This window comes from Cebus imitator, unplaced genomic scaffold, assembly GCF_001604975.1.
Source record: "Cebus imitator isolate Cc_AM_T3 unplaced genomic scaffold, Cebus_imitator-1.0 Scaffold135, whole genome shotgun sequence".
Classification (NCBI taxonomy): Eukaryota; Metazoa; Chordata; class Mammalia; order Primates; family Cebidae; genus Cebus; species Cebus imitator.
Window position 1 is genome coordinate 2,839,750 of NW_016107450.1, and position 9,229 is coordinate 2,848,978.

Sequence of the window (9,229 nt, forward strand, 5' to 3'; positions counted from 1 at the left end):
TCAGTCTCCCAAAGTGCTTGGACTACAGGCGTGAGCCACTGCGCCCGGCCTATATATTCTTGAGTATAATGTTCTCAATGGTGTACATGATGTGAAAAAAATCACAATAACAATATCTGTGAATGGTGATTATGCAAATTGTGGAAATACAATTTTATTTAACAATATCTTTATATGTAATTCTTTCATTTAAAATGCCTTATTATTCATGTTCCTATGTGTTAGCGTAGAAGAAAGATTGGCAAACTAACCCCACAAGCCAAATACAACCTGTGGCCTGTTTTTGTACCATCTGCAAGCTAAGAATTGTTTTGGCAGTTTTAAGAGACTGGAGGGAGAAGAAAGATGGCCAGCAGAAACCTTTATAAGACCTGTGAAGCCTAAAATATTTGTCACTTCATAGACAAAGTTTGCTGTCTCCCACAGTAGAGAACACCTTGAAGGGAAGAAACTCTGCTTTTAGGATTATGCTTTCATAAATGTCATACCAAGTTGGAATTGATATAGAATTAACAATCCAATTAATAACATTAGGCAAATACTTTTCAACTGTAAGCATCTGGCCTATAAAATACAGAAGCAAGTTAATATCCAAAAAATGCTTTGTAATGATTTCAGATTTATATATGATTTTAAATGGAGTAAATTTATCACAACATGCTATACTTATATGACATATTAATGATTTAGCTTATAACAAAAATGGGATATACACACAAATAAGATTTTTTAAAAAACGCTTAGTATTGAAATAAATGGCACATAAAAAGCTGAAGTAAAATTGGACTTTTAACTTTTTTCTAACTATCCTGAATATCACAGATCCTTTACTTTTACTATAATTATAATAGTAATAGTCCTATACATTTACAATTCACGAGATTTTGATGTGTACAAACAAATGCTGAAAACATCAATTTTAACTCTTGACATTTTATTACACTATCAGTACATTACAGCCCACAGGTTACACTATTAAAAAAAACTATAATGTTATGAATGTTCCAAGGTTGAAAGAGATGTTAGTGTTTAGAACATTTCAATAAGGGGTTCTAATGAAAACCTGGTTAGAAAGAGACCTGGGATATCTATACCTAAGAGAAAGAGAAGAAAAATTTGTCAGTAAATAAATTAAATGTAACTAGAGTCACAATATGTCTTCTTTTTTCTCTATTGGCAAATGAAAACATCTTAGCATTCTCATACAGTTAAGACTTTTAAAGTTCCAATTATATATACACATTGCAAAAATCAATATCTCTTGATCCTGAGGACCTCTTTCACAGGGAGAAAGATTTTAAAACAATTTACCTTAAAATGTGAGCAACCACAGCTGGTCCATACCAATCTCCTGCTTTTTTCCCAGATTTCTTTCCATATTCTATTAGTTGATGTAAGCCAAAAAGAGCCAAGGGGGAATCACCAAACCAAGATATGATTTTCCTGTGATAAATTTCATTTCGCATTTCATGATCATCAGAATATTTCCCAATTGTTTCTTTCAGAGAAATTGTTGGGGTTTTGAGTTCTCTTTCCCCTGAAAGCGATGCTTCAAATGATGCTGTAAATTTTTTGACAGTGTGGGAAGTCCATGATTCAGAGTCTGAATTTTCAATATTCAAAGCATCAGGCCAGGTCCAAGCTATAGGAGTTCCAAAGCAAAGTGTTCAGATCTTTTAAATAGTTACTTCAACAATTTTACTAAAATAAATATGTAGCATTTATGGTCCTATGGGTTACTAAAATAAGACAGTAAATTCAGAAATAAGCAAATACATGAAAACAGAAAGTAGATTAATGGTTGCTTATGGGGAGGTATTGGGAGAAGCTGTTAATGGGCACAAGGTTTCTTTGAGGAATGATGAAAGTGTTCTAAAATTAGATTTATGGTGATGATTGTGGAACTCTGTAACTATGCTAAGAACCACTGAATTGTTCACTTGAAAGGAGCGAATTTATGATAGGCTATATCTCAATAAAATGGTACTTTTCTGTAGTTTCTAAAAAGTCATATAATCAAAAAAAATTACAAAAATACAAGATAAAAGAAAGAAAAAATAGTAACCTTGGGTAAAAATGGACAATCCCAGGTGTTCTTTTTTCTGTTCTTTGATAGTGCTGAGACAGAATAAAGACTTTTGTATTTCATTATCAAACTGCTTATCAAACATCTAGTCTTGACCACCCAAAGGTACAAGAAACATTATAATACTAGTAAAGAGGATACCAGGCAGGGAGTGGTTCATGCCTGTCATCCCAGGACTTGGGAGGCTAAGGCACAGAATGGCTTAAACCTAGGAGGTGGAGGTTGCAGTGAGCCGAGATTGTGCCACTGCACTCCTGCCTGGGGAACAGAGCAAGATTCTGTCTTAAAAAAAAAAAAAAAAAAAAAAGATATCTTCAGAAACTGGATGTTTTGATTATATGTTAAAATAGAAGTCTGATCATAGAAATTTTAAATTTTTTTCAAAGTATTTTCCTGTACATTTCTTCAGAATAACTTAATCATTATTTACAGAGTAATAACAATTCTCTAACAGTTAATAAATGAAATCATAAAAGATCAAAGACCTCAAAAAATCAAATATATCCATTATGTCAAAGTTTTGAATAACAAGACAATCCCCAAACATGCATGTAATTTTAAGTTAACAAAATAAGTCACAGATTCAGAGATCTAGTTAGGACTGAAAAATATTCCAATCCTTGCCCATGACTGCACAAGACTATAAATAAATCATCCCAGAAAACCAGTTTAAAAATTATTTTCCCTTGCATTTTCAACACCATTCTTCAATAAACATTCTCTCTAAATAATCTCATCAATAATCTCTACAGAAAAGTTACTAAATAAATGACATGTATGGTAAGGATACTGTCTAACATTTATAATCTGATAATATTTGATAATAATCAAATCTGATATCCTAAAATCATAAACTAAAATCCTAAAATCATAAACTAAAATATTCCTACAAATGTACATATTATTAAAAATAGACCAACAGAAAGGTGGCACATTAGGAAAAAAATATATATGTAAGTTAAGTATCAATGACATTTTTTAGGGTCTAAAACATTGTATGATGACCTTATTAGAAATATGTATAGTGCCAGGCACAGTGGCTCACACCTGTAATCCCAACATTTTGGGAGGGCGAAGTGGGAGCATCACTTGAGCCTAGGAGTTCACGACCAGCCTGGGCAACATAGTAAAACCCCATCTCTACAAAAAAATTTAAAAATTAGCCAAACATGGTGACATGCACCTGTAGTCCCAGCTACTCAGGAAGCTGAGGCAGGAGGATAGTTTGAGCCCAGGAATTCCAAGTTGCAATGACCTATAATTACATCACTGTACTCTAGCCTGGGCAACAGAGACCCTATTGCTAAAAAATAAAAATAAAATAATTTATAAATTAAAAAAATTTAAAGGAATATGTCTGATTGATTTAATATAATTGACTATAATCACACTAACAAAAATAAAAATACTTTTAAACCATTATTAGCATGTAGGGAGAAAATAAAAAACAAGAGTAAAGTCTCTTAAGATTTAAAAAATATTATGTATCTCCCCAGAGTCAGTGTTATTGACCAGCCCAGGACTTAACTAACTGGAGATAATCCAGAGTTCAACCAAAAGGAAAAAAAATAGTAACAACAATAAAATCCAAAGTGTACTAAAAATTGAACTAACTTAACTCATAATGGTGACCAAGAATAACAGGTATATTTAACCTGCATTTTTGAAAAGGGAATCAGGAAAGTTTACATACAAGTCATATCTGACCTAGTTCAAAAAAAAACACAATACACTAAATTAGTTACAACTCCTTAGAAAACCTGACAGTCAAGAAATCAACTTCAGGGCATTTCATGCAGTTTGTAAACTGGAGTTCAAATGGAAAAATGTCGCTAACAAAAACAAAAAAAAACAGAGATTTGATTTACCTCTACCAAGAAAGTGTAGTATGAGTCCCTGAGCCAAGAGCATCTGGCCAGTTCTCAATGTACAGCCCCAACCACAGTCTGTTGTCAAAGCTGAGCCTTCTATTTGAGGAAATTCTTCCCTGTAGGTCAGCCATATTCTAGAAATGAAATCTTTACGAAATTCTTCTACATTTCCTGCAATTACGTGATCCTCTATTGTACATCCGGATGTTGTAGGTAACATTTTATCTTCATCTAAAAAAACAAACATATAGTCTATAGATAACCAGAGAAACGTCTGTAATCATAACAATACATTATCATTACTGTCTTAAGATGTGAAGTGTGTCACAATCTTTCTAATCCTTTTTTACTAATTTTAAAAGATAAATCTTATTCTGCCTAATCAAGCTGCTATGAAAATCAAGTTAGAATGAATTCTGAAATGTTTTACATACTGTAGAGTTAACTAATATAAAGTATTATCAATAATACTCTTGTTATTAAGAATAATATCCTATATTCTACACATAATTAACTCTCTGAAGAGGGGACATAGACAAGGTTATAAGATTTCTCACTTGAAACAAAAGAAGCAAGAATATAGTGCAGCAACATCTTTGAAGTACTGAAGAAGAAAAACTCATCAACTCAGAATCCTATACACTATAAAAGTATCTTTCAAAAATAAAGGCAAAATACTTTTTCAGATATACAAAAGCGGGAAGAAGATATCACCAGCCAACCTGCATTGAAAGAAACCTTAGCCAGATGTGGTGGCTCACACTTATAATCCCCAGCTCTTTGGGAGGCTAAAACAGGAAGATTCCGGCTGGGGGTGGTTGCTCATGCCTGTAATCTCAGCACTTTGGAAGGCCGAGGCAGGTGGATCACTTGAGGTTGAGAGTTCAAGACCAGCCTGGCCAACGTGGTGAAAACCTGTCTCTACTAAAGATAAAATAATTAGCCAGGAATGGTGTTGGGCGCCAGCTACTCAGGAAGCTGAAGCAAAGGAATCATTTGAACCTGGGAGGCAGAGGTTGCAGTGAGCCAAGATCATGCCACTGCACTCCAGCCTGGGCAACATAGTGAGATCCCCATTTCTACAAAAATAAAAAATTAGCCAGGTGTGGTGGCATATGCCTGTAGTCCCAGATACTTGGGAGGCTGAAGTGGGAGAACTACTTGAGCCCAGGAGGTTGAGGCTGCACTGAGCCATGGTCACACTGGTCCAGACAGAAATACAGATTCACACAAAGGAATAAAGGACACCAAACATGATATCCTCTTCAAAAGATATTTGACTATTTGAACAAAAATAATAGCAATTTATTATGGGGTATATAACACATAAATAAGTAAAATGTAGTGGTGTATAACATAAATAAGTAAATGTATGTTAACAATATCATAAAGTCCAGAGGGGAGAAGGTGAAGTACACTGTAAGGTTCTTTACTACATGCTAATTGGTGTATCACTTGAAGGCAGACTGTGATAAGTTAGAGATGTATACTATAAACCTTAAACCACTAAAATAATAATTGAAAGTTAGAGCTAATATGCCAACAAAAGAGATAAAAGAGAATCACAAAAATACTCAATCCAAAAGCAGGCAGAAAAGGAAGAAAAGAGAACAGAGTAGATTTAACAAATAGAAAGCAAATAATGACGTGATACATTTAAACCTAACTTTATCAATAATCATATTAAATGTAAATAGTTTAAACACATTTATTTATTTAGTTTTAGTTTTAGTTTTTGAGAAAGAGTCTCGCTCCGTCACCCAGGATGGACTGCAGATGCAAGCTTGGCTCACGGCAACCTCCATCTCCAGGGTTAAAGCAATTCTGTGCCTCAGCCTCCCGAGTAGCTGGGATTACAGGCATGCACCACTACGCCAGGCTGATTTTTGTATTTTTAGTAGAGATGGGGTTTCTCCATGTTGGCCAAGCTGGTCTCAAACTCCCAGCCTCAAGTAATACACCCGCCTTGGGCTCCCACTGTGCCTGGCCCTAAACACCTTAATTTAAAATGCAGAGATTATCAGATTGGATAAAAAAGCATGACTCAGCTAGTACTTCCTATAAAAAACATATTTTAAATGTAGAGACACAAAATAGATTAAGCGTAAAGGATAAAGGATGAGAAAAGATATACTATGCAACTTTAAGCAAAAGAAAGCTGAAGTGGCTATATTAATATCAGACAAGTAGACTTCAGAGCAAAGAAGGAATAAAGAGGGTCATTTCATAACTACTAAGGAGTCAATTCATGAAGAAACAATAATAATTCTAAATGTTTATGCACCTAATAACAGAGCTTCAAAATACAGTTAATAAGTATTTTATGTTAATGTTGTCAATAAGTTCTTAAAGACTGTGACTTTAAGCAAAGCAACATAAAATAAAATCAATTTTTTTCTCATCATTGTTATAATGAAATGAAGTTGAACAAAAGGATGTTGAGGACTGCTGTACATCGTTTCACTTAAAGTTGCAGTTTCCAAGAACCTATCTATGACATTAAGTAGAAATTGCTATAAATGAAGCAAAAACTGATAGAACTTCAGGAAGAAATAGACAAATCCACAATGACAGATGTAAAATCATTTTGGTCCCTGAGATACAACTAATATACCAGAGATAACCCCAAATTATAATTTTTCCTTAATGGCTCTTAGGCCCATCATGTCCTGGCCATCTAAGAGAAACCCTGAAAAAATCCTAGCCAGATTATAGCATGGTATCTGTGGTAAGACAAGGCTTATAAAAATAAAATACGTTCTTAATTGCTTTCTTCATAGACAACTCACAGTCAAATTGGAATTTTTTTTTTTTTTTACTTTTGGTATTTGGTCTACATAATATCAAGAGGGCCATTTGGATTTATATGCCATATACCTTGACATAACAGTGCACAGCATGATACATAGAGAAGGAAAAACTGTATAACACAAGGAAATAAGTTTGTACCTCAGAAAGGTAGCAAGATAAGTTTAAAAGCTTGAGAAATCAGGACAGATTTAACATTATTAAAATAACCTAATTTTTGCAACCATGTTCTAATATTACTAGAAATAACAGAGACAGAATCAAGTTTAAGAATCTTGTATTAAAATGTTATGAGTTCATTGTAGATGACTCAGACAGTAGTAGTGATATAAAACCACTGTGGCTGAAAGCCGCTACCTTCAAAGCACTTAGGCTTGTAAGACATCAGATTGTCAATGCCTTCAAATAGAAAAGGAATTGAAACAAAAGAACAAAACTATCCATCAGATAAATGCCACAGAAAGTGAGAGATGAGTGACTCCAGCCAAAGTAACGTCCCCAAAATCCTTAGCAAAACAAAAACTACTAGAAAATGTCTATATGATAGAAAGATATTAAAAAACGAAAAATTTAGGTAGAAATACAATCCAGTTAGAAATAGACTTCAAATATTAATCGGAATTCATGCCTTTGTAAGAAAAACACTGAAAACATTTATTTGTTCTAGCTTGTCCAATGAAACGGCCAGGGTCAATAGCATCCCCACAAAGCATCTTTGCACTCAGATTATGGTCTCTAACACTTTTTCTGCTAAACACAACAAAACAAAATAGCAAAAAAAAAAGAAAAGAAAAAACAAGGACTCATTGGGAAATTGCTAGCTTCCTATCTGATACCAAAAAGTACAAAGTGAGTCTGAACATGTGGTCTGGTAGGAAGCAAAATGTTATGTAAGATTAATATGGTTTTGTTGAAAGACACAGAAGCAAATCTCAAAGGACCTTCCACTGGCCAATGTCATGACAATTTGAGCATCAAAAATTATTGGTTGAGATCAACCAACATACAGTAAGTCTGAAAAGCCATAAGTGTGTAATGATAAAAAAAAATGTTAGCATTAAAATATCTTAAATGAGGAAAAGAGAATATTATATTTTCATTGAGGCAACAAAGAAAGTCTTGACAAGGCAAGGCAATAACCTCTGGACATGTTAAGAACTAGAAATTCACCAAAGTAAAATCAATTATAGGATTCACAAATCTTTATATATTCTGGGTTTATATACCCACAGAGGAAAGAAATTAGTCCCCCATAATCAACAGACCCTGATATCATGTATTCTAAAAGTTTAAAAGCTCCACCAACAAAAATATCCTTCATGCTATTCTCTCATTATCATGCTGCCCTTTGTTCTTCTGAATAAATACTCCCATTCCCTTTAACCTTACCTGGTTCCCTCTGGGACTCCCCTTTACCAGATTTACAGTGGCTCCCTTGTTTTATGCTTTACCTTGTTTATTGTGACTCTCTGTTTTCAAAATGTATATTTGAATCTCTTTTCAAATTCATATTTGACCTAATTTACTAGTAATCCTCTTTTCATAATTATATTTATGGAATTAGTATCACTTAAATTTGCGGGCTTCTAACTAAAAGGGTCTCCCTCCCTGTGGATAGCAAAGCAATTTGTGGAAAGGAATAATAGGGTGGTTTTGGTTTATACTCATTAGAAAAATATATAATGGATAATACTAACAGACATGTGACATTCTTTGGCAAACGGCCAATTCCCCTCATTCCTTCCAGCATGCAGACAGTTTTAGTGAAGAGCAAATATGATATTTCCAAAATTTTGAGAATACAGTCTTATTTCCAAAATAAACAAAAATGTACATTTGTTGCTTATAATGGCAAAAAACAAAAGCAATCCAAATATCTATCAATGGCAGAATGAATACTCAGTGGCAATTCATACAATGAAATATCACGCAGTAGTAAAAATAAACCAGAACTACCCACAACAACACTGACAAACCTCAAAAATGCAACTTGGAAAACCATAAGCAAAGCACAGAAGCAAAATATAGCCTGATTCCATTTACAAAAATGTAAAAACGAGAAACACTAAATAATCAAAGACACTTCAGGATAATGGGATTGTGTTCGGCATAGATAGACACACAACTGAGTAGAAGCATGAGGAGATTTAAAATTACTCATAGTAGGCTGGGCACAGTGGCGCATGTCTGTAAACCCAAGGAGGCTTTTTTTTGGGCGGCCAAGGTGGGCAGATCACTTAAGGTCAGGAAAATGAGCCCCGTCTGGCCAATGTGCTGAAACCCCAACTCTATTAAAGACAAAAAATGTGGGGCCAGGAGCGGTGGCTCACGCCTGTAATCCCAGCACTTTGGGAGGCAGAGGCGGGTGGATCACGAGGTCAAGAGATCAAGACCATCCTGGTCAACATGGTGAAACCCCGTCTCTACTAAAAATATAAAAAATTAGCTGGGCATGGTGGCACGT

The 9,229-nt window shown here is 34.3% G+C and overlaps 1 protein-coding gene across 10 annotated transcripts in view; it reads right to left on the bottom strand.

The window, feature by feature from the left end:
- ATG4C (autophagy related 4C cysteine peptidase) overlaps positions 1 to 9,229 on the bottom strand; it is a 193,654-nt gene that overhangs the window by 159,145 nt on the left and 25,280 nt on the right. For all 10 annotated transcript variants that reach the window (XM_037743126.1, XM_037743122.1, XM_037743121.1 and 7 more), the window contains 2 exons: positions 3,955 to 4,188; positions 1,312 to 1,642 (listed from right to left, as the gene is read on the bottom strand). In XM_037743126.1, the coding sequence (XP_037599054.1) occupies positions 1,312 to 1,642; positions 3,955 to 4,188 (565 nt within the window). The remainder of the gene's footprint in view (positions 1 to 1,311; positions 1,643 to 3,954; positions 4,189 to 9,229) is intronic.